Below are 26,714 nucleotides of genomic sequence, written 5' to 3'. Positions count from 1 at the left end.
ATGCATGAGTAATTATGGTTATATGGCAGCCAGTGGTGTAGTGCCAACGGGACGGGGGAGGCGCGATGCCCTGAACGGAGGCACGGCGGGGGCATGGGTGGAGGCGTTCTGGGTGGGTGTCATCACAGCAGGGGCGCAGGGCAAGCACGCACCCCGGGCACAGTTTCCCCTCGCTCCACCCCGATGGCAGCAAACATGGAACTCTGAATAGTCCAGTTTTGTTCTTGTTGCACTTGCAGTGACATTTATATTTTAAATATCCCAGATTTGCTCCCTACAGTTTCAGAAATCAGCAACATTATCTGCAATTGTTTATATACATACTGTCCAATTTATTCTTGGCTTCAAGAATCCATCTCTGGGCTATGATTATGCAAAGTTTAGTCAGCAGTTATCTTCATAATCCGAAGTAGGATGGTAAACAACCATTGGAATGTTATTCTTTGGGAGGCATATCTGAGTAGCTGCCAACCAACACAGAGTTCAAAAGGATTTTCATGTATGAACACCATTGACAGTTGCTTTATTGTCTGTGAAATTCATTTCAATGTGATTGAAAGCTGGATTGTCTGTTCCTTCATCAGCAACCTGTTTCCAGTTCAAAACTTCAACTTTGTCATCCTAGAAAACAAAATCACAATATCAATGGCTAATGGCTATTAATGTGTACTGAAGGAGATTTCTGTATGGAGTGACAGCATTTCTAGTTGTAATATCCTCAGAATTAAAAATGTCATCTGCTGTTACAGCACTACAGCACTTTAATCTGGTCAAAATATGGGCTTCTCCGCTCAGTAGATAACATAACAATTTAAGTATACAAAGTATCCACATAAGGGAGACGAAGGGGAAGGAACTTGTAAGCCACCTTGAGTCTCCTTACAGGAGAGAAAGGTGGGTTATAAATCCAAAACTCTTATCTTCTTCATAATGAATATCCTGGTATATAAAAGACTAGTCATGGTGGCATTGCCTTGCTTCCAGCCAATTGCCATGCACACACTGGGCGAATCCCCACTGGAAAAATAAACCAGGTTCCCCTGGGTTCCAAAAAATATAGAACCTTTTCATTCCAGTCTCTGCCTCCCAACCGCAGCATGCGTCTATTGCGGGGGTCAAAGTTAATCCCAGGATCAAGCACTGTAACTATTTCCTCGAGCCCGCAATCTGCTCTATGGCTCTTTAGTTCATCATTCTGATTGGCTGTTGTTTTGGGGCAGGAACGCGACCCCATGGCCCCTCCCCTCTGCTTGAGGAACTTTTTAAAAAACTTTCCAGCTGCGCAGCTTCGTAGAAACATAGGATATCTATTTTTTAACTTGGGCTGTGCAGCTTCATTGGTACACACACTCTGCACTAGTTCTCCTTTTCTTTGCAGGGTGGTGCCTACGAAGCCACGACCAGCACATAACAACAACAAAAAAACTTTGCGCGCTCTGTGCCCAGCCCACTACGCTCTGATTGGTGCGTGGCTCCTAGGGCGGGAAAAATAAACCAGAATGTTTTTCTGCTGCCTCCCCTTTTTGGAAAACCCAGGCTGAGAGGGAGAGTGTGCGCCAGGGCCAGGACAGAGTTGAGCTAGGCATGGAAGCAGTGGGGAGTCCATGCCCAGACCAGGATTTTTAGGGTGAGTATTCTGGGATATTTTGACCATGGGGATTCACCCACTGCTTGGGGGTGGGGCTTGGGAGGGTCATGACTGCTAGCAGCCGGTATCCGGGAATATGAGGAGAAGGAGGAGGGAGCTGGTGACATGGGACTGAGGGGGGGAGGAAAGAAAGGAGGGGTCACCCCTCCCTATAGTGGGTGCCATTAATCCTTGAGTACTGATACAGGCATTTGAGGAGAAGAGGAGGACAAGGAGAGAGCTGGTGATGTGGGGCCAAGGGCAGAGGAAAGGCGGGAGGGTTGGCCCCCTTGTGGGTGTCACTAACCCACCAACAATTTTCTAGACCCTGTTGTATTTGTTCACACAACAAGCTTTGCTGCTAATATATAGTTTAGTACTTAGTACTTAATGCCAATTCACTCAGATTAATAGGCTTTCTAACATAAGAAAAGTCATACTGGGTCAGATCAATGCCCATCACATCCAGCAGTCTGTTCACATAGTGGCCAACTAGGTTCTTCTAGGAAGCCCACAAGCCCACAGTGCCCACCAGCACTGTCTACCTGTGTACCACAGCACCAAGGCATTCTTCTTTGATGCATCATGACTAATATCGATTTTGACTAGTAGCCAGGGATAGCCCTATCCTCTATTAACATGTCCACTTTTTATTTGACTGTGTAATCAATTGCTCTGGAGGTCAAGGTGAAAAGCTAGATGTGTACAATCTTGTTTGTTCACTGACCTTAGGTTTCAGATTTATTTTATGACTTCTGCTATTTTCACTGTAAGTTTGTAAAATACTGTTTTTAATTGTAAACCACTTTGGTGCAGTTTTGGAAGATTGGAAAAAATAATAATAAATGGATAAACATCCCTTTTGCCTAACAGAAGAATGCGTAGATGGAACAGATTCAAGTTGCACCTGTGTAGTTGACAGTTCATGAATAAAAAGTTCTATGTCAGAACATAGAGCAAGTCAAATTGTTCAAATACCTTGAGATAACATTTCATCATAAGTTAAGCTGGACCACTCATAGGGATAATACTATTAAAGGTTGCAAGAATCTGTCCACCACAGTTCTGAAATTTTTTAACATCCATGGTGGGAGGTTTATTCCAGCAGTACTGAAGGTGTTTAATGCCAAGGTGGTCCCGTACCTATTGTCCCGTACCCTCTCTGGATCCAAGCTTGGCACAAGAACCTGGAGCTCATCCAATCAAACTTCCTATATAAGATATTTGGCACCCCATATTGTGTCCCTTATGGTGTGCTTTGTCTGGAATCAGGGCAACATCTATTAGAAACTAGGGCACAGGTATAAAATAATGATTAAAGCAGCACATGCAACAATAGCCTTGGGCTGGAAAGAAAAGAAAAAATGGACACTTCAGAAATGGCTAGAATATATCTGGGAACACGTGACACTTGATATTTTCGATATATTAACCAAAAATAAGATGTGGCAAGATAAAAAGAATGAAATTTTGAAGATATGGATAATATGCGTGGACTGGATGAAAGAAGCTCAAGTCAATGAAGAAATGGGAGAAGAGGCTACAGAGAATGAATTTACTGCTGTTTTGTGTGACAACTATGAAGAAGAAATAATGGGAGGAGGGAGAAAAGCGGGGGGAAAGTATCGTTTGAAAATGTATGAAGAAGGAAATTACTATAAACTGTAAAATTCAAATGATACAATAAAAATTATTTAAAAGAAAGAAAGAAACTAGGGCACGGGCTGTAACATTTAAGTTTTGGCTGTGTCTATGCTTCTGCACAGATCCAAAAAGCTTATCTTTGCTAGAAATGAGGGAGTTCAGCTTTCAAAGTGGTGGCTTCATATTGAAAAAAAATCTTCTCCTTTGGGTTTCTCATGGGAGTCACTTCATATGCTTACCGCCACAGAGATTTACCATCGTCTAAAGACCAAACTGTATGACCAGGAATACCAATCTCTCCTGAGTGCTGCACAAAGCTGTTGTTCCCCTCTATACTTTGGGATCACACCCCAGAAATCTAGCCCTGCTGTATATTTAGAACAGCTTATTAACTATAAGTGCAGATGGGTCATGACCAGAGCAAGGTGCAACTCATTTGTCTATCTTCAAGGTCGTTTCCTTAACATCCCACGAAGTGAGCGTGTTGTCAGTACTGTCCCAACACTATGGACTCAATTCCTCATATCCTGCTTTACTGTTTGAGGTATAATGATGTTAGAACTGATCTGGGAGCTTACTACCTCTAGAATTTATGTTTTTCTCAGACAAACTAAAAATGTCTAAGCTATTGAACAGCCCTAATGTAGAAATTTCTGAAGCAGGTGCCACATTTTTAATCTGTGTTCTACATGATCCTGTTATTGTACTTGGAATGTATGGTACTTCTGGTTTTATGCCTAATAAAGGTGATTGGATTGGATTGAATAAAAAGTTCTTCATGTTCATACAAGATTTCATTATTAAGACATGTGACCCTAGTGAGGGCTCTTCCTTCATATTTGAAAAGAGATTAGACAAGAATGTAAAGTTTAGTTAGCTTGTTTGCAATATTAAGCATTACACAAAAGCAGCTATCAAACTTGTTTGACTGGTTCCAGAATCCCAAGGAATTATGTTACAGAGAATTCTTTAGCAGCATCTTCTGGAGCTTTATATAATTCCTAGATACCATATTATAATCATATTATTATAATCAAGACTGAGTGCCCAAATTGCAACTCAAAACCCACTTATTTATCGCAAAGTGCCAACACGGAATTTAACTTGAATACTGATGTTTAGAAAAGCCGGTTGGCTCAGAGGCGTGCGTTACTCAGGAGTAAGTTTGGTGGTAGTCAGTGGCTTTGCCTTGAAGCAACCATGCAACTCTTCCAACGGGTGAATCACGACCCTAGGAGGGTTTACTCAGAAGCAAGCCCTATTGCCAGCAACCGAGCTTACTCTCAGGTTAAGGATCATGCTTTAGTTCTTCACATGAAAACCTGCACTGCTTCTCCAAAACTAGGTCTTAGGTTTAATGCTAATAATCAAGCCCAGCAGTTCCAGGCCAGCCTAGGTGTGTGGGGGGGGGGCACTCTGTTTGCGCGTGCCCACAGAGAGGGCTCTGAGTGCCGCCTCTGGCACCCGTGCCATAGGTTCACCACCACTGCTATAGCATATTCTCACTAGAAATGTATTTCAGTAGTGGTTTCCAAATGCATACAATAATGGAAAGTAAATCTTGTCCTGTTTCAGTGTTTTTATGGTGAAATTATTTGACCACATTCAGCATAGTGGCCACTTAAAAATGTTGCATTGTCTATGGAGGCTTTTACCTCGTGTAGGGACTATAGCCTCTGGCTACATGGCAAACCAAGCATTACCTCCCCCTACTTTACTGGACCAGAGTATTTAACAGTGCTACCCTAAGCCAGTCTATTCAGAATCCAATTCAAGATCATTCAATGAGGCTTACTCTCAGGACCCAGTTTTTAGAATTGCATTATGCGTTACATAGATGCATAGAGATTGCAAAAGAAATGCAAACAGCAAGCTTGATAAAGTCCAATTATTACTTATTAAGTAATTCTCTTTAGGGTTTTGAATAAGCAGAAGATGACTCACAATAGCAACTGATAAAGATGAGAAGCACTTTTAGGTTTTCCTGTTGATTCATGTGGGAACTTTTTAAAGCACTGAACTTTTACAAACATGGTTAAAATTTGTAGTTTTGTATGTCTGTGTGTAATCAAAGTGATTAAGGAATTACTTATTATTAACTGCATCTTATCTGCCTGTTCTCCAGAATCTTTCCAGTTATTGCATAAACCTTTTTTTGCTAAATGCTACAGATGACCAGCTTTCCGCATTGTTCCAACTTTGTAGAATTTTGTCCTGACCAAATTTCATTGCAATAATGTTCAAGGACCTATTTTGTTACAAACACCACAAAATGTGTAAGAGATATGTTAAACCAATGTACTCACTTCACACAGAAAATATTGAAAATACCTCTAAAATATGGCATGAGAAACTATACAATAATTATTTATACATTAATACAGGGCTCTTTTTTACTTATCAAGATGAGTCAAATTAGAATTTATTATAAAACTATACTTACTTTTTTAGGTTTAAAAAATGAGAAGTTTGATAGAAAATCGTCCTTGTTTAGCATGAATTTCCGATCCACATTTTGCTTTAATCCTCCTGAAAAATATCAATTTAGTTAGTCAAAGCCAATCCAAAACATATAGTATCAGTGGCTCTTGTTAGTACATGCCCTTTTGTGCAATTTTCCAAAAGAAAATGTCTCTTTTGAGATCATTTACAGACTTTTTCCACCCATGGCACCTTGGATGAGGCTTCCCACGAACAATTAGGGTTGTAGAAGCCTAAAGCCTAAAAACCAAAAGCCTAAAAACAGAACTGAAGCAAAGCATAATTATTAACAGGACCTATTAAATGATGCAAAAATTACATAATAAGATCCCAGTTTCAGCAAAGTATACCAAGTTGTATAGATGACAGTCTCTAATAACTTATCTAAATAACTTTGCCAATCATTTAGTACATGATGAGAATTTCCTGTACTAGTTTCATTGTGCTATGTCATATGTAATTTCTTTTAAGTAATCTTAAAAGAGCAAGATCATATTTACCTACCATAATGTATCTTCTCAGTCTTCAGGTTAATGAGCATTAATATTAAAGGAGAAACCATGAAAGAAAATTATTTTCAAATAGAAAGTTAGAAGAGAAACTATTCTGACAGTTGTAACTCCAGACATGCAGTGTACTTACATGTCAAGCATAGTTACACAAATGTTCAATGGATTAAAAAACCCAAAAAGAAATACACAAGTACCTGTTAAAAGACTGACAACTATTCCCACAGCAACTGTGACCAGAGTTCCAAGTGTGCTGAAGTAGAGATATGATAAGGAGTACCAATAATCTGCAAGGGCAGGTCTAGGGGGAGAAACAGAATTTATTTGCAACACTCTTCTACAACATATGGAAAACCAGAAGAGAAAAAGTAAAAAAAAAACACCCAACCTGCAAATCCTAAGAAAAATGGAGGAAAGTATTTGTTAAAAGGCCTATGATTTCAATATGCTGAGAGAAAGCGATTATTTATAATTGTCAGCCCCGTCCACACCTGGAGGTGGCAGGCAACGCGCCAATGCAGCACCTCCCCACCACCTCCAAAGAGATTCTCAGCAGTGCATAGAGCAGGGAAAAGCCCCAGACCTCCCCATTGCCAAAAAGCCCCATAGCACTGAATGGACATATGCCGCCAAAAGGCACATGTAATTCTGCGGGCTGATGCTTTGCGCAACCAACCCTAAACCCCAAGAGGGAAATGGGAAACGCCCCTGGAATGCCCTGGCCTGTTCCCTGCCATGCTGGCATCCAAGCCACACCACAGCCCAAATTTCAGGTTTTGCAGTGGTGAAACTATGGGATGTTCAGCCACCAGCATGTCTGCACCCTCCATTGAAGTACATGCCCCGGGGAGGGTACAAGGCCACGCAGCTCCCTAAAGCCCTGAATCGTGAGCCAGACAATTTAGGTTTGCAGTTTCTGAACTCAGTTTGTAATTCTGTATAAACAATGGGACAAACTATGAGTGCCTTGGTAGGCCTGATTCATATCAGGGCTGTAATCTTGCCGGGGGTGGGGAGGGTTCCAACAGAACTTGCCCATGCTGCTACTGAACACATATTTTTTCCTATCACAGAGCTAGGAGCAACTGAGGGCAGAGCTGATTTCTGTTGGTAAGCAATGTTAAATGCATTTCTTCAACCACTGTTAACAGTCCTGGTCCAAATTCTCATATGGCTATTTAAAACATAAAATTCACACAATTTAGTCATTGATCTCTTTTGTAATGTGTAATTTGACTGTAAGCTTGATCCACTACAGGAGAAGCAACCACACTCAAACTTTGACTTAAGAATTACAGTTATTCTAGGGTTGTTAGATTCCAGGCCAGTAGCACCTTAGAGACCAACAAGAGCTTCTGGATATAAGCTTATGAGAGTCAATCAATCAATCAATCAATGTTTATTAGCCACAGGCCATACACATATAAACAGATACTTCAACCATAGCCCCACTCCCCACAGTTTACAAAAATATAAAACACATTGTGAGGATTTTCTCAAGCTTTAGAGTGTAGATGCACCACAGTTCCAATAGTGTTAAACCACCAAAGCAAGTATCATATATCCACACGCAGCAGGATCCGATTGTGATTATAAAGGGTTTTTTTCCCACCTTTATTACAGCTTAGCTTGTATGTTTTGAACATCAGTTAAACGTTCTCTGATTTTCGCTGCTAAAAACATGAATATCGCTACTTTAAATGTAACCTCAGGATACACGTCCGCCATTGGAAAGCAAACTTTCTCTTCCTCACTACCTGTCAGGCCTGACAGGATATCATTGATATATTTGTTGCGGATAGCAGAGTGAAAAGGGCAATGAAGTGTGTAGTGTATTATGTCGTCACACTGATTTAAACTACATCTGCATACACGTACCTCTTTTGGTGTTTTAGCATATCTCCCCAGTAATTGTTCTGATTTAAACGTCTGATATCTCAGGGAAGTGAATGATTTCCTTAGGTTTGCTTCCTTGAGATTTGTGAGATATTGTGCATAACATTTGTTCTTTTTGACGCAGGAGAACCATGGGGAGTATTTCTGAATGGAAGCAAGTTGTTTGTCTTGTAGAGCATCTCTACTATAGAGCCAGTCACGAATTTTGCTAGCATCCCATCTATGAATAGTTTTCAGATCAGAAATTTCGTAAAGAGCTAAAATGGGAGAAATTTGATCATCCCCCCTGTTTGTTCTTGTCATGTGTCTATAGCTCAGATTTACTAATTGGTTGGACTTTAGAGTTGCCAAGGTTTTATGATACAAAAGTATTCTTAGATGGATTCTTGTCCTGATGGAGGGTAGCCCTACTTCCATTCGGAGCAGTGGGGCAGGGGTGGAAGGTGGCAGGGCCAAAATCTTTCTCAGAAAAATATTTTGAACCGTTTCCAATTTTCCTACACAGTGGCAATGTCCCATCGCTTATGAGAGTCCCTTCATCAGGCTAGCCCCCACTGAACAAGTTCACAAGTGAGGTTTATCTCATAAGAACTGCAGTTAATGTGTGAAAGTATTATCACATATATCATCTACTTGCAATATGTGACAGCTACTTAACAATGGAAAGTAAACTGGGACACTATAAACCAACATGTGTGCTAACAACTTAACAATCCGTTTTAGATGACATTTTGATTGAAATATGTGATTTGGTGTCTATACTCTTGGATTGGTTTCTTGGTTGAGAACCAAACTATTTGTGGTGTTGGAGTTCAGTAACGGAATGTGTAATTTGGCCCCAAAAAACAATTGCAGGGCTGTTGATCTGAATTGGCAATGCAACATCACTTCATATGCTTTGTAGGGCCAAATTTTGTATCTGTAGATCCCATTACGGACTCCTACAGCATGTATTCCTTGACCCTTGGAATTTGCTGTTTACACTTAAACATTAGTCCTGCACCATTTCTGTGAAAAGATGGAAATTATTTAACCCATTTTGGTCTTGTCAGCCTAGTAGATGCATCAAATAAGAAAAAAACAGATTGACTACATGTCATTTTGGTGTAACCAGAGGTGGGATCCAGCAGGTTCTCACCAGTTCCCGAGAGTGGGTTACTAATTATTTGTGTGTGCCGAGAGGGGGTTACTAATTGGGTCTGCTTTTCCGTTAGAAATCCCATTAGGTCCAAAAATCATCAAGTCCTGTTGTTTCCTATGTGGCTGGTTAGCGAAGGTAGGAAACGGGATCATTCTCCCTGTTGGGTAGTTTAAAAACCTGTTTTAGAAATATGGTAAAGTTCCTTGTTTAAGGAAAGTCTCCTTCTTTTGATTTCTAGAAACAAAATTAAGTATTTGAAAGTATTAAGTATTTGACAGGCAGTCAATTAGAGAAGTAGTTGTTTCTGTTGGCAGTAAACGATAGGACTTGCTATAATGAGTTTAAATTATGGACAGAAAGATACCAGCTGGAATTTAGGAACTTTTTTTTACAGTAACAGAGAAATTATTAATGCCCCACTGCTGTGCCCTCTCCCCGGCCATCCATTGGCGCTACGCCACTGTTTGAATCCCACCACCATGGGAACCTGTTACTAAAATTTTTGGATCCCACCACTGGGTGTAACTATACACGTGACAATACACCTGGGCAAGCCCTATTCAATGGTGATATATAAATGGGACTTTCTTCATTTCCTTGCTGTACTTCTTATGTTTTCCCCTTGTCTCACCAGTGGTTTAGTTAGTGAGCCACCAAGAGTAGGAACTGATGTGGATGGTACCTTCCCAAATGCTAAAAACATCATAGGGGCCTGCTTTGGGGAGTGCAAGATTGGCTGGTGGCGAATGCCTCTGTGTGTGTGTGTGTGTGTGTGTGTGTGTGTGTGTGTGTGTGTGTGTGTGTGTGTGTGTGTGTGTGTGTGTGTGTGTGTGTGTGTGTGTGTGTGTGTGTGTGTGTGAAATACCATCAAGTGGTCAATCCATCTCATTCAACCTTTCCTAGAATTATTATTTTGCCAGTGACTCTTGTCTTCTCATGATGTGACCAAAGTACAAGACCCTCAGTATAGTCATTTTAGTTTCTACTTTGTTTGTGTGTGGTTCATAGTAGCTGTAAACTCTCTTTAAGCAACTGTGAGTGTAAGCAACTGTGAGTGACTCTCTTTTGTAAGCAACTGTGAGTGACTCTATCTCATTTATTATGAGTTCTGCATACAGTTTTTCCCCAATAGCTTTCTTCATTTCAACATTTCAACTTTCCTCCTGTCAGCTTTCTTCATTGCTCGGCTTTCACACCCATACATAGTAATAGAGAACACTTGGGCATGCATTAACTTGATCTTGGTTACCAGTGACTCATTCTGACACAAACGTAGAAAAGTTGCATTGGGATTTGGCAAGTGTCTGTCACACAATTGAGTCAGGAAATAATTAACTGTCTGCATGCTAAGTAGATACTGAGGTGACTGTTTAATGACATGGTCAATGGGTCAGCCATTGGTTAGAGTAGTCAGAAATAGTTAGCAAGTTTTGTAGCACATATGACCAAATGTTAAAAAGCTAACCTGTTGCCTATGTTCTAGTCACTCTCACACACGGGATGAGCACATGTAGAATGTAGCCTTCCCCTTACACCAGCTAACAGGTGTAAGCAACTGTGAGTGACTCTCTTTTGTAAGCAACTGTGAGTGACTCTATCTCATTTATTATGAGTTCTGCATACAGTTTTTCCCCAATAGCTTTCTTCATTGCTTAGCATTCACACCCACACACAGTAATAGAGAACACTTTGGCATGCATTAACTTGATCTTGGTTACCACCAGTGACTTTTCTACACAAATGTAGAAAAGTTGCATTTCTCCATCATATATCCAGTATAGTGTATCCTATTATATAGTTTATGAGGCTCTTTACCACTTGAATTCTGAATATAAGCATGTACAGGATGCTTACACAAACACAATACAGCAGCTGCAGTAACATATAATTAAGAACTCAGCATTTCCTCCTCACCAAAGCTCCCCCTCCCAGATCCATATCTTGATAATGTCAACAGAAACCCTTCAACCAATAGAAGTGAGTCGAGTTTTAGTGGATGAGAAACCACAGCATTAAAAATATTATTGTTCTATGCCTATATATAGACCACTTTAGATTGGAAAAATCTATATATATAAAAAGCTAACCATGAGTTTGTTACTCACGCCCTAATGCCAAAACGCCTGGATGGATCGCCACTAAATTTGGCCACGACGTCTGTTCCCCTGGCGGGCATGTTTTGGTGGCTTCACCGGGCTCCGAGGTCACTCCTGAGCCCGGTAAAACTCACGTTTTGGGAAAGCCACCACGGACCACTGAGGGGCCGCCGTATCACAGGGCCGGACCAATGATCGTGTCACAGGAGGCCACCGTGTCGCAGGGGGGCGTGCCTTGCCCACCTTCGCCTTGCCATGCACGCTCCTGCCAGCCGAGGCCCCCTGCTAAGGAGCACTCCCAGCAAAGCGCCATGGGAACTGCCAGTCAGCCTCTCCCCTTCCTCCTCCCTTCCACGCCGAACTCACCACCCTCAGCACACCGGAAAACAGCCATGGACAATCACTGAGACAAGGAGGAGCGTGCCAATCCAAGCCGCTTGGAGCAGCCGGTACGCCACCCTCCTCCCTTCCCTGCCTTGCTCCAAACCGCCGAGGACACACAGGGAGAGGAAGACGGGTGATCCCATGCCAAGACGCAGGGGACAGCCAGTACGCCTCTCCCTTTTCTCCTCCCTTCTGTTCCTACCCTCCCCCCCCCACGTAAGCCATAGCGAAGCATGGCCAAGTCCACTAGTATGGGATAAATTTACCATGAACCCACCTTTCTGTGTTTGGGAGTGCTGTAAGAGTCGTCCAGTTGCCTTCAGCTCCTGGGCCAGTTGTGTTGCAGTATGCAGTGCTAAGGTTTAATGGCATGCTATTTTGAGGAAGTGGAGGATAAATCTGAGCTCCAATTCCAACCCACAAGGCAGCAGTAAATCCACCAATGAGGCCTACAAATGTACCCTGGAAAACAAGTTACATTAAATTACATTAAATTCGGACTTTGAGCGAAAGATGTGAAGGAAAGAAAAACAGCTCATTTTTATCCAGATGCAGGGGGGTTGACGCTCCAAGCACCACTTGTGTGTGTCACATGGAGGGCACATTTGGTGGCCCCTTTCACCTCCCTACTACGAGAAAGGAGCTGCTTTACGCTGCCTGCTGCCATATTCTGCTCCTTCTGCAACCCATCCACCAGCCTCTGCTGCCCGCCGACTTGGGCTGCTACCACCCACCTGCCTTGACTGGTGGCCCACCTTTTTCCCAGGCTCACAGGTACCATGTGCCCAGCTGCTAAAGTCCATGACAGCAGCCTAGCTTGCTGTTGTGCTTTGCCCTGCCCTCAGACCTGTGCCAGGGGAGACAGCAGGCAGTCAAATCCCAAGTGAGCCAGCGGCAGGCTCAGGGGCGTACCCCCAGCCTGGCCTGGCCTGGCCTAGCCTGGTTGCTAAACATTTTCTGGAGATACAGCCCTGTTCTGCATCCTCAGGAGCCTTTCTCCAGCTCCGATAGGTGCTTCCTCCCAGCCATGTGGACACTGGCTTGCTCAACACAGCTTTCATCAGGTGCTGGCTTCTCAGGCAGTAAAGCCATCTCTTGGGGACAGAGGCGGAACTACAATGGGAACATCTGGGGTGGCTCGTCCCAGGCTCCACCATTGCAGTCATGTGTTGGGGGTGTGGACATGACTGGGGAAGGGTGGGTGGGGCGTGTCGGGGCGGGAGAGGGTGTGGGGGCAGTTCATGTTCTGGGCACACTTTCCCCTCCCTTCGTCACTGCTTGGGGGCCATCTTGGGATGAGGGGCATGTTTAATTCTTGTCTTGTGCCCCTCTGCTTAGTGTAAGCCTTGTCAAATAGCCAAAGAAAAGGGATGATTGGCCACTGCAAGCTTTCTCGGTCCTGTTTTTAAGGTTGGGTTAGGCTTGAATCTTGACCAAAAAAAGAAAAGTCCCATGCAGATTACACCCCCTCCCCCACTTCTCATCTTTCAGGCGTGCAATGGAGCATTACTGTTACAACCCAAGTAGAAGGAAAGTGAGCGAGTGAGCAATTTGACACCAGCTACAAGCTTCAAATGACATCTGTCCTGATTCAGTTCTAACAATGTGATACACAGCGAGGAACCCCAAATAGGAGCAAGCCATTTATGCTCCTTGAAAAGTCACAATGATTTAAATCTAAATTCTATATGTTATTAAATATCCTTGTCTTTAAATTATTCCCTCCAAAACGTGATGACTAAGCTTCCAGTTTCAGTTTTCAGACTGAGCTTTGTCACCTTTCTATACACAGTGAAGCAGTATTTAATTATTTAGAAAATTTAAATGCAGCCTCTCCAGAAAATCTACTCCAGGCATCTCACAAAGCCAAATGTGACAAATGTTGTAAAATATCATACATTTGTTAAAATTATACATTTGTTAAAATTATCAAACTATTATAATTGCAGCCATTGAAAAAAAAGCCATTAAAAACAAGCAACACCCCTCCCTCCAAAAAAACCCCCCCAATTACAGCCATAAATAAGCATAAATTATTATTTTTTTAAATGCTGCTTACAATTCTAGGTCAAGTCAAAGAGGTTTAAAACTGTCAGTTCCACCAAAGTCACTTCCACGATACCCGTGTGTCCCTTTTGGTCAAATTTGGCTGTGTTGACTTTAAAAATAATATTTTAAATTAACAATTCATTCAGAACAGCTGCTAAGACAGTGGTTCTCAACCTGGGGATTGGGAGCCCTTTGGGGGTCAAACGACCCTTTCACAGGGGTCACCTAAGACCATCGGAAAACAGTCTTTTTATATTTTATATATACTAATTTTATGGTTGGGGCCACAACATGAGGAACTGTATTAAAGGGTTGCGGCATTAGGAAGGTTGAGAACCACTGTGCTAAGACAAGGTAGTGTATCTGATTTAAAGCAGTCATAAATTGTGATTTTAAATCTTGGTTTTATGTTGTAAGTTGCCGTGATCTGGGGGTGTACAATTTCAGTGCTTTCCCTGGGCATCATTTTCTTTATATATGTCCCTGTTTTTATTTTCATGTCCCATTACAATATCTAAACTGAGCCCCAATTGTCCTTTTGGTCCACTCTAGGTATACAAATAAAGAATAATGTATAATAAAATCCAAAATTCTCTTTCCTCCAGGGCTGGAGACCGCAGGTAACAGCTGGGGGAGATATAGCCAAGCAACACCGCATCAGGTGTGGGGTGCCTCAGGGAACCATCCTTTCCCTGATGTTATTTAACATTTTCATGCAACCCCTGGCCCAGTTGGTACGGAGCTACAGTTTACAGTGCCACCAGTACGCTGATGACACCCAACTCATCCTTACAATGAAGGGTCAGCCCGACTCTGCCCCTAATGGTCTCCAGCATTGTTTAGAAGCTGCAGCTGGCTGGTTGAAAACAAACAGACTGAAACTTAATCCAGCGAAGATGGAGATCCTGTGGCTGGATCGAGAGGAGAAGCCGGGGAACTTTCAACTGCCAGCCTTGGATGGTGAGGGCCTACATCTGGCCTCATCAGTGAAGAGTCTTGGCATGACCTTTTCATTGGAGGACCAGGCCACGAGAACAGCCCAGACTGCGTTTTTCCACCTTCACCAGGCTAGGCAGTTGGCAGCCAACCTCTCCCAATCTGACCTCGCTGCAGTCATCCATGCGATGGTCACCTCCAGGCTAGATTACTGCAACTCGCTCTACATTGGCCTACCTTTGTTGCTGATCCAGAAATTAAAACTTGTTCAAAATGCAGCCGCAAGGCTGCTTACAGGAGCAGCCAGCAGAGACCATACAGCCTTAGTCCTGGAAAATCTACACTGGCTGCCCATTGAGTACCAGATCATCTTCAACGTTTTGGTGTTAACCTATAAGGCCATAAGCGGCCTTGGACCCTCATATTTGCAGGACTGTCTGCATCTCCCAATATTGTCCTCAGAGACCTCACCGCTCAGCAGAGGGGAATCTACTGGTGGTCCCAGGCCAGAGGGATATCCAGCTGGCTGTAATGAGGGCCAGAGCCTATCCCCAGCCTGGTGGAACATGCTGCCGACTAACATCAGAGCCCTGCAGAGCCTGACCCAATTCCACAGGACCTAAAAAATGGAGTTGTTCCACCAGGCCTTTCCATCAAGCCAGCTGGATGTTTTCTGATTACGATATCTCCCCATATTGCTTCTCTCGTGGGAGAAACAATATGTTTTGCTGTCTGGAGGTTTTAGCTTTATTGTTTTAAATGGTTTTATTATTTGTTTTTATTGATTGTTATTTATAGGAATGTTATGTACAATTTTAGGCTTTATGCCATTATAAGACTCCCTGAGCCCTTTGGGGGTAGGGCAGGGTATGAATAAATAAATAAAACTAAATAAATAAATAAATAAATAAATAAAAGTTGCTGTTGTTTCTAGACAAAGGAGTTTTAGAGATTGCAGTAGGAGAAAATTTTTAAACTTTACCCTCTACTTTTCCTCTTGTGAGGTTTCCCAATGCATTTCTGAAAAGTAAATGCATGTTATGTGCAATTTACATTGCATGCACCATGAATGAACAAGGTATGCAGAGGAGTATTTTAGGTGGCAGCTTCCCAAATTAGAGCATCCTTCCACGCAGGGCCAGATGCAATGAAGAACAAGCTTCTCTGTTTAACTGTGTTTTTTTTTTTTTTTAAAGGCATATTGTCAGCATGCAGGGCAACAATTCGCACAGGGATCATGCGAAGGACAAGAGGCTGTTTAACACTTCAACTCATGCACGGCTTCACTAATTAAAGCCAGCCTCCTGCCCTATCATCAGCACATTTGGAAAGGAGTCGGGTTTTAATTTGTGAAACCAAGCAGACCTTGAAAGATTAAATCCCTTCTTTCTTTGCACACCTGCAATCCAAATCAGGACTTCATGTACTTGCTATTTACTTTTTACAGAAGAAAACTTGGTTCAACCCCTTAGAATTCAAATGCGGAATAGAGTGTTTGAATAACTAAATAAAATTATAGGCTGCCTGATGTCAAAACTCCCTGCTCATGGAAAGTGAGACAGTTAGAAGAAAATATGTCATATCTAACTGAGACATTTAGAAGAAAATATGTCATATGGTGCTACTTTTCCAAATATATGGGGAGATTTCTATAATTCTTGGCTTACAGAATGGTGATTAACCCCTTGTATTTTATAAAGTAAAACAAATGTATTTTATAAATACATCATTTTATAAGACCTCAGGCTAATTGCTGATATAGTTAACTTGACATATATGCCCATTGGCAACTTTAAGGGCAATCCACACCACAAGTCCCCAGCAGCTGCAGACAGTGCCACTGCTGCACCACCGTGCCACCCCAGAGGGCTTTCAGGTGGTTTGAAGAGTGGGCGGGGGGGGGGGTGTCCTAGCTATTTGAAAGCTCTCTTTAGGGCTAAATGGAGTTATTTCAACAAAGATAAATGCACGATACTACACTTAGGTAGGAAAAAATGAAATGCACAGATATAGGATGGGTAACCCCTGGCTTAACAGTACATGTGAAAGGAATCTGGGAGTCTTAGTATACCACAAACTGAATATGAGTCACCAGTGTGATGAAGCACCAAGAAAGCCAATGTAATTCTGGTCTGCATCAATAGGAGTACAGTGTCTAGATTGAGGGATGTAATAGTACCACTCTATTCTGCATTGGTCAAACCTTACTTGGAATACTGTGTCCAGTTCTGGATGCTGCAAATCAAAAAGGATATTGACAAGCTGGAATGGGTCCAGAGGATGGTGACCAAAATGGTTAAAGATCTGGACTCCATTCCCTATAAGCAGCAACTTAGGGAACTAGATATGTTTAATTGGAGAAGAGAATGTTAAGGGGTGACATGAGAGCCATGTTTAAATATTTGAAGAGATGATATGTTAAAGATGGAGTAAGCTTCTTTTCTGCTGCTCCAGAGAGTAAGACAAGGAGTAATGGGTTCAAGGTGCAAAAAAAAAGATTCCACCTAAACATTAGGAAGAACTTTCTGACGGTAAGGGGCTGTTCGATACTGGAATACACTGCCTCAGGAGTGGTGGAGTCTGAAGGATTTTTAAACAGAGGCTGCATGGCCATCTGTTAGAAGTTCTTTGATGGTATATTCCTGCATGGCAGGGGGTTGGACTTGATGGCCCTTATGATCTCTTCCAACTCTATGATTCTAGGAGAAAAAGTGGCACTCAGCAAAAAATAATTTCAGCTAAAAAAAAGACTAATTCTTTTGCTTGAAACACATGCACATACAATTGATTACCTGTAAATTCCCCTAGGAGTAGATAGAGAGAAAATATCTTGAAAATAATTGGAGGTGCTTATGAAAGAATTTATATCAATTTATATAAGAATTTATATATAGCAACAATTATATCAGCTTCTGGGAAAAGAACTGATGATCTGTGAAATAAATACATTTAGAAAATTAACGTTTACATCTTAATCTCTACCTATCTAAAGCCGAGGTAAAATGGAATTCATGGCTTTGAAGCTGTAATTTACCATCATCACTCACCACCACTACTACTACCATCACCATCACTCACTCATCATCACTACTATTATTATTATTACATTATTATTACATTATTATTATTACATGACATTACATGACATATTTATTGGATTTGGTAAACCGCCCAGTCCCCAAGGGCTCTGGGAGGTATTGTTTTATGTGTTTTTGTATAGTATTTACAAAAATTTTGTTCGATTTTTTTTGGAACTTTTGCAGTATTTATTAAAAAGTGATAATAAAATTATTACTGGAAAAGTAATAGGCTACTTCTTAGCATGATGAAAATTCAGAAATAACTACTTACCACAGGATTAGCAATAGGACAGAGGATACCCAAAGTAAATAGTCCAAGAAGAGGTCCACCAACCATGCCAAAAATACTGAGAGCTGCCTGAGGACAAAATAAGGTTGTGCATTCAAAAATAAACTAAAATGGAGGGGGAAATGATCCATACCACCCTAAAATACTTCTGGGCAGAATGGGATTAAAATGTGACGATACATAGATAGATTATTTATGAAAATATTTATGTTCACATTTCTCCCAGAAATCTGGGACCCAAAGCAGCTAACTAAATGAAACAACAGCATAGAATTAAAACAATGAAAACATATGTCAGAAGTCATTCACAGAATTCATAAAACAATTTGTCACTGAACATTATTTTCTTCTGCCCTTTGATGAGGTCCCCATATCCTTCTAAAAAGTTCAGCCTTCTACCTTGCTGGACAGCCCTCAGTGAGGAGGCCTTTCTCACATGTTCACTGTGGCTGCTCCATATGATGAGCGGGAGGCAACAACTGACAATGTCTGTGATTAAATCCTGGTTGATCACAAACTTGGTACAAAATGAAAGGTGCCTCAAAAATTAAAAACTGAAAGTGAAGACTCAAGTATTTCACTGAAATCGCTTTCTATGTGTCATGAATATACAGTGCCATTTACCTATAGGAAAGATAGTAAGTGGTGTAAAAGTTGATTCAGGTGGGCAATATAATTTATCAATAACAAGGAAAGGGGAAAGAGATGAGGTGTTTAACTCTTTTCCTCCCTACAATTTTCCCATTACATATGGCTTAACGCTAGCAGTTTTCTCCACCACAGTGCTGCAAAGCACCCTATTTCCCCTTGTCATTTCCCCACCATCAATTGTGCCTTCGTTCAGCAGGCTTTGAAACAGCAAGTTTGTAAAAGCAAGCAGCACTTGGAATGCAATAAAGACCAACATCAACTTATGCATCCACAGATTTCATTGACTACTTCACAAAATTAGCTAGACTAAAATTAGTTGTGCAGTTTAAGTGATGCACTGATTATCTGTTTGAAGTTTAAATGTGCTCCATGAAAAAAATCATAAATGTTTGGTCTTTCAAGTTAAGCTGGATTTTTTAAACAGTTTATGCAATTTAATCTCACTTAAGGCTATTTCAGAAGTATGTAGTTTGAAGAATAAAAGATAATGCTGAACCTGTTGGCGTGAGTACTGATTGTTCTGTTTTCTCAGGCAACTGAACATGAATTAAGAAATGATTAAATTCATACCTGTAACAAACCTCCTAAAAGTGATGCCACAGCAGCCATAGCAATGCACACTCCACCATAAAACATACCTAAATGAGTGATATACATAAACATTAAATTACAGTTTTATAATTTTGGGCTGTGGATCACAAATACCACAGTGGCTTATATTCAACCACGCTGTTCCAAAGATGGAATGGCATTTCCATCTTCAAAAGAAAGCTCAGCAATTTCTACTAAACCCACTTTTCAATGTAGACCCATACTTTTTCCCCTATACTATACCAGAGGCTCGACTGACTCCCAGGAACAGAAAAGTAGGAGGGAGAGCAGAAAATTTAGCCAGTGAATTTAGTGAAATCTCACTGAAAGCAATGGGAAACACTATAAATGTGTATGGATTGAGTCATTCTTTTAGCTTTAGCTGCTTTATTAGTGTTATACTCTGCTGATAAAGTAGCATTAGAACTGTAATAACCAAAATCAACAGATCAGAGGCTTATCAGTTTCAGGGTAGAATTTTAAAATAACACCTACAGAATAATAGCATGGAAGATTAGTTGAAATAATCTAGGATAAACAATAAGCATAACAAGATGAGTCATTTATATTATCTTATGTAATCCTCTGCCTATATGAAATGTTTTCAAGTTCATTGTTCTTTATTTGATTTCTGTATAAATGTTGTAATGTGTTTGAGATGGCAAACCACCATACACAATGGAATAATTTAAATAGTTTACATGAATGAGCTCACTTTCCTCCTTACAGAATTTGTATGAATATTTTATTTGTATGAATATTTTATTATATCCACTACCCACACAGATATAATAAGCAAAAAGGGAGTGAATGTCATACTAATCCCGGATTAAGAGAATTTATGCTAAGTACTAGTTCCCATGTATAATCCAAGGTTTTTACTAGAAATAAACAGTGATATCTGTCATCATTCAATAATATTGGAAATGTCCTGATGAGAAAATTCTACCCCTACATACCACATGATACTTTATGGTCCTTTTTTATTTCTTTCTGTTATCCTGACTAGCTGGATTCAAATTCAGATAACTGATCGTAATTGTGATGGTAGGCTTAGTAATAGTTCGGTTAACTTTTAAAATGTGCTAGTTCCATGTGGTAGATTTCAGAATACACAATAAAATAAAGATTTGCTTCCTTAAACTAGAAAAAATATTTCATACAGACTTACTCATCCCCATAGAAATCCAAGACAATTTCCTTTCAGTGAGTGATGCAAAGTAAGGTTTAATGAGATCCTCTACAGTCACAGCTGCTAAAGCATTGATGCTAGAGGATACTGTACTAAAGAAGACAAAACATTTATTTGTTTAAAATATTCATACAATGCTTCTCCATACAAATATCTATGAGAAAGCTGACTACACAATAAATAACAATACACACATTAAATTAGCAAAACATCATACAAACAGTAACAACTGCATAAAACAAAATAAAAATAGCAGCAATTAAAACATCAGATAACCATTAGGATAATGATCTTTAATAGTGCCATCCTAAACAAAGTTGCACTCTTTTAAGCCCACTGAGTAACAGGGCAATCCTATACAGAGTTATTTCAGCCTAAACCTATTGAAATAAATCAGCATAAACTTGAGTAGCCCTACATAGGACTGCTGCATAAAAATGATGGGTAGCATAAAAATAACTTAAGACATATTTGAAAGATGAGGTAAAGTTTCCTAAGCAGCATAAAAAAAATCAAAATGTCTCCACCAAAAAACTCCCTCAAATTTTGTAATGGGCAAGGGAAGTTCCACAATCTTGGTGCCACTACAGAAAAGGCCCTGTTTCTGGAGCTCACCAATCTAGCCACAGACAATAAACACAGTAGAGTATCTGATAGCAGTCTTAAATATTAGATAGATTTACATGGGCGAAGATAATTGTTCAGATCCCAAAAATGTGTAGAAGGTAGCATATTATAATATATTGTATGTAATACAAGTATAGCAAATGTAATATACTATATAGTATATATTATGCAATCCAGTGTGGTGTACTGGTAAAAAGTGGTTGATCCGGAACACTGGATTTCATTTGCCATTCCTCCATATGAAACCTGCTGGGTAGCTTTGGGCCAGTTACAGTTCTCTAAAACTTTCTCAGCCCATGCAGAGGCAGGTAATGGCAAACTACTTCTGAACATCTCTTGCCTTGAAAACATTACAGGGTTGCCATAAGTTAGCTGTGACTTGAAGGCACATACACACAATATAGTCCATTAGAGTAGACTAATTTTGTAACTGTTTAGAGTGGCATTTCATTAGCATATTATTAACGTTAATAACAAGAAATGTATACAATCCCAGTGACATTAGAAAGACTATAATCTACAAATGTTGGATTATAACTAAAATGGCCCTCCATACCCTCCTAAATTTCATTGAGGCACATCTATATGGAAATTTAAGCAGGCAGCTTTATGTTTGCAGGACTGCCTCTCAAGTGATCAGGGCCTTCTGCTGATGCCACCCTGCAAACAGGCAAGATCAACAACCACTCATGCATATATATCATAAATTGTGGCCCCACCTTGCAGAATGGCCTGATTGAGGAGATCAGGGAAGGGAAAACTAGTGTATTTATAACTATTGCAACTCATTATAAATATACTGTGCGGAATGAGCCTTCATCTCACTATGTAATCTATGATTACTTCAAATTTCTGTAATCCTAGTCCTAGAATATTGCTTATTAGATGACTCATGCTACTGATTGCATCAATGTTTGTGGTGTAATCCACTTTAACTGCCAGTTAGAAAGGCAGTCTATTAATATGGTAAATAAATACATAACAGTTTCTTATAAAAAGCTATCTTTAATTATTTCTTCATTCTTTATTTACAGTGAAATGTCAGAACCAAAATGGTCTCAAAATAAACAAATGTGCCCTTAATTAATATATTAAAATTTGCTCCATTGACTAAAATTAGCCTACATCAATTACTTTAATCATTTACTGATTAATCTTAATACAGGTTGCTGTTGTGATTTTGATCAATTATTAACAATTTTTCCTCTTCAGTGCATTCAGAATTAAATTACCTTAAAGTTCCGCTGTAAGCACTAGCCACAAAAAGTCCTGGCATGCCTGGAAAATTCTGCAGAATATCTTGTACCAGGTATGGCATGAGCTGAAACATTCCGATATAAGTACACATTAGCAATTAGTGTTTCTTTTCTCATTACTGTAGCTTTTGTCATCTTTAAAACATTTCTATGTTTAAGTAAATAAATGTTTGTAACAATAATTTTCTAAATATGAGACCAAGTGCCTTTTAAATGCTTTTTTCTATATTCAGTGCATTTGTGATGAGATTTGCAGCAGAACCTAAATTCATTCATTTCTTGCATTGAAAACACTGGGCTGGATCCAAGCTTCTCCCCTTGCGAGAGTGAGGGGAGATTTTGACTGAGCAAACGAGCACATCAAGACTTCTCTTAGGAGTCACCTCCCTGGGAGTGGGGGGGCAGCAAAGGTATCTCATGAGCTGAAATTCTCTTGCAGTTCTCTGAAGTCAAGTCACTATCTCTAATTATTTCATTTATTTCTGAAGTCCACCTTGCAGCTAGAACTTTTATTTTGTTTGGGTGGAGAAGGGGAGCAGCAAGAGATTCCATGCAGTTATGCCCAGCTTTGGTCAGTCAGGTATCTCATGGGTTCTTTTCTGTGGTCTGCTTTCATTTTACCAGATATATGGGTGCGGGGGAGGGGTGGGGCATTCACAGCTGACCTAATGGGTTCCAATTTGGTCTGCAATGCACTTTGGAGAAGAAGGAAGCTGAACACCTTAACATTTCCCCCCCAAAAGAATGTTGTCTGACTGTAACATCCAAATGTCTATAATCAACAACATTTCTCAGTTCTGAATCCAAAACTACAAGCGAAATTCATTGTACCTATTTAATGAGCATTAGGAAATGTAAATACTATACCTGGTCTGGTGCGGACACACATTTTGCTGTCCATGGGTCACAGTCCTTATATATGGAGTACATTGCTAAACCACATAGCACCGCACATGCAAGAATTGCCCAAAGCCCCAAAAGGTTAATATAGAGAGATCTGAAAGGAAATAGCAACAAAGAGCTTTTCCACATTGGAACAGTATGAAAATGTCAACATTGAGTAGTTGTGTAATTATGTTTATACTATACCTGAATTAATTTCCTTTTGGCAGCCAAAAGAAAGCAAATCCAAGGTAAGAACACATTTATTTCTCTGGCTAAAAACCAGCTTAAAACTCCTACACATATGTGTGTATGTTTGCATATACCCTTTAAAAGTCATTTGTCTATCTGGTTCAGCTGTTAGAATATCACAAAATGTTCACAAATGTTCTGAGCTTCAGCACTGAAAGTCCCATCCAAGTTTTCACTGAACAATCACTGGGCACTCCCCACAAATTTTGAAACGATAGATGGACAGCTTCAGTACACTGCTTTCCAAGGAGCTGCATATTCTCTTATGTTCTTTTTCATGACTCTTTCCCTTTGCAACAAACTTGCTAACTGTCCAGCACCAGGTTAAACATTTTAATTTTCAAACATTCTATGCTATTGGTTTTAAACTCCTCTTGGGGTTTTATCTGTATTTTGCTGCCAGTTTTCTTTTCATCTATATTAATTTTAAGCTTGTCGTGCTTTTATGGTACCTTACATTTTTCTGATGTTCAGTTTTAATTTAAATGCTGGAGTATGCTGACTTTGTTGGAGTGCTGTGTTACTGTTTTATGTACTGTTGCTATTGTTTTGGAAACGATGCCAGGCAAAATGCTTTGGAAAATAGAAATGTAACAGCTACTATACAATTGTTCTAAAAAGTTACGTACACATGCAAGAAGATATTGGGTTGAATTCCTTCCTCTCCTACGTGAAGGAGACTTTGCCTGGAACTTGAGTATCTTTCAACATTCCAAGAATGTGGATGTTTTTGGTTAAGCAGGTCAATTAAGTACAATTTGGTCCATTCCTCACAGCACAAATAAGTCATCCTGAGGATTCACAAAAAGGTGTCTTGGGGAGGAAATCTATGCAGCTCTTTCCCCAATACATCCTCAGGACACCTTATTTCAGCTCAAGCCGTTTGTTTGTTTGTTTGTTTGTTTGTTTGTTTGTTTGTTTGTTTGTTTGTTTGTTTTGAAAATGCTAAAATATGGACTTTTCTTCCTGGAGCATCTTTAAGACATCTCCTGCTTGGCTGTGTGAACACAAACAGTCAGGAGACATGATCTTATTTTCCTGCCTTCCACTCCCTTCCCACATTAGAGTAGTTACTTTTATTTTCACAGCAGCTGGGGCCTCCATTTTCTGCAGCTACAGAGTCCCAGCTGCTGCCATTTGCTGCATTTGTTTCCCACAGAGGTTTTCTCTGCTTTCAACTCATCTGATTGCTATTTCCATGTAAAACATTCATGAATACAGCTTGTTTTCCCTGGCAATCCCACACATGCGTCCTTTTCCTTTCCATTTCTTTTTTTAAGAGGGAGCTGGATTTGTAGCTAGGATGCGACAGAGAAGAGAACTGCAGCTGTTTGGAGGACAGATCTACCTCCCATTAAGAAAAATGACTCTTAATGGGAGGTAGACCTGTTCTCCGATCAGCTGCTATTCTCTTATCCGTCGCATCGTAGTTATGAATCCAGTTCCCTTTAAAAAAACTACATGTGTTTCTCAGAGGATGTACATTTTATGTGCCTACAATTAACACAATTCTGACTGAAAATGTCTTCCCAAGAATGTTTTTTTTAAAGGTCAGTTAAGAGCAATGAACAAACTGACTTACAATTTTGCTTGAAATCTGCTTTTGCAGGCAATGTAACGCTGAACTTGAGACTGGTTTACACCGTATACACCAAGCCAGGTGAAAGTTCCACCTATGATAATTGTCCAGAACGTGTGCCGTTGCAAAGGATTAGGATCAAAGCTAAGTGAAAGAAAAACAATCTTTATAAGAACTCTATATGTTAGGTCAGACTGGGAGACCAAGACAGCTCTATGAACATGTTGGATTTCATGCCAGAATGGCTTACCATTGCCAGCTTGACACACTAACCACACTTCAGTAGAATTCAATCTTGGCTATTGCAATGCATTATGGGACAGCTTTTGAAAAGTTTTCAGAAACTTTGTCTCATCAGGAATACAACTAAGCAATTCCTTGTTAACTTCAAGAACTTGTTACACAATGGAGGCACACATCCTCACCCTATATTTTTCCTTTGGTGGGGAACCTTCTATTCTGTAAGCATTTTTACTTCCAAAGGTGCTGGCTCTTTGACCGATAAAACATTTTGGCCATTTCCCCACTGAGAAATTAAAGCCAGATACAACCAGGTTTCAAAAGAAACAGCACCTTTTCATCGCGGTTTCTCCCTCCCCACTGCAGTGTGTGCCTAGTGAACATCTCGATGTCTATCACAGTTTCGAGCAATGCAACACTCCCCACAATCACGTGATCAAATGCATGATCTGCTCATCGGCTCTTTCTTCCTCATCCTGATTGGCTGTTGCGCTGGGTTGGGGCGGGATTTTTTTTTAACTTTTTTTTTGCGCAGCTATGTCACCACGTACATGAGTAGATAGAAGCTATCTGTGGCTTATGTGCGGCTTCAACTTTTTCGGCCCTCTTTACCCACATAGCTGCACTGGCATGAAAGTCTTAGTTTAGTTTACAGTTGGCACAGAAATCATGTCCCACTCAGCCACGTTTCAACGTAGCTGCCACAGGCGCGAAATTTTTTTTAAGGGCTGTGTGCACATTGCATGCAGCCCACTGCGCTCTGATTGGCTGGAATGCTCCATGTCACTCCCTACGGCAGGAAAATAAACCTAGATTCTGTCCCCTGATCCTCCCACTGATCTGGCTTCAGCGCATGTTCTTTTAAAAGGTGCACTTCCATGCAGGTTCTTTAAAAACATGTGATAAGGGGGAAAGGGAGCACCAGAACCGCGCGGTAGAATCGTCGGTGTTTTATGGAAAGCAGTTAAGCAGTGGGGAGTTGCTTTTTGGCTGAAACTCCTTTGATATTCTTTTGCATGAAGGTAATGCAGCTGATTAATTGACTGTGGGGAATCGACCTAAACTTTCTGAAACTAGAGTAGCAGAAAGCTCTTCTTTCATGCAAACTTGTATGTGTGCCTGAGCCTTTGGGGATTAATAGGTTTTTGTTAATTATTATAAACTGATGATGAAGCTGTTCTTACTGCTGTTCTGGTTGGCTGAATTACCTCTTGGATTGTATGTTGTTCTGCATCTACTTGATTAATAGCATTTTTCCAACTGTTATTAATTGCTGTTTAATATCTCAGTAGAATGTGTTATTTATTTATAT

At 40.4% G+C, this 26,714-nt stretch overlaps 1 protein-coding gene across 1 annotated transcript in view; it reads right to left on the bottom strand.

The window, feature by feature from the left end:
• Positions 1-224: 224 nt before the first annotated feature.
• Positions 225-26,714, bottom strand: part of LOC125434146 (sodium-coupled monocarboxylate transporter 1-like) — a 37,135-nt gene continuing 10,645 nt past the window's right edge. The window contains exons 6-15 of the mRNA XM_048499143.1: positions 25,166-25,306; positions 23,317-23,446; positions 22,426-22,514; positions 20,546-20,658; positions 19,354-19,421; positions 18,115-18,201; positions 12,056-12,240; positions 6,459-6,562; positions 5,715-5,800; positions 225-621 (exon numbers count right to left, since the gene is read on the bottom strand). Coding sequence (XP_048355100.1) covers positions 496-621; positions 5,715-5,800; positions 6,459-6,562; positions 12,056-12,240; positions 18,115-18,201; positions 19,354-19,421; positions 20,546-20,658; positions 22,426-22,514; positions 23,317-23,446; positions 25,166-25,306 — 1,129 coding nt within the window. The 3' untranslated portion in view covers positions 225-495. The remainder of the gene's footprint in view (positions 622-5,714; positions 5,801-6,458; positions 6,563-12,055; positions 12,241-18,114; positions 18,202-19,353; positions 19,422-20,545; positions 20,659-22,425; positions 22,515-23,316; positions 23,447-25,165; positions 25,307-26,714) is intronic.

Source organism: Sphaerodactylus townsendi, linkage group LG06 (genome assembly GCF_021028975.2).
Source record: "Sphaerodactylus townsendi isolate TG3544 linkage group LG06, MPM_Stown_v2.3, whole genome shotgun sequence".
Taxonomy (NCBI): Eukaryota; Metazoa; Chordata; class Lepidosauria; order Squamata; family Sphaerodactylidae; genus Sphaerodactylus; species Sphaerodactylus townsendi.
This window is presented reverse-complemented; position numbering and strand designations above follow the sequence as displayed.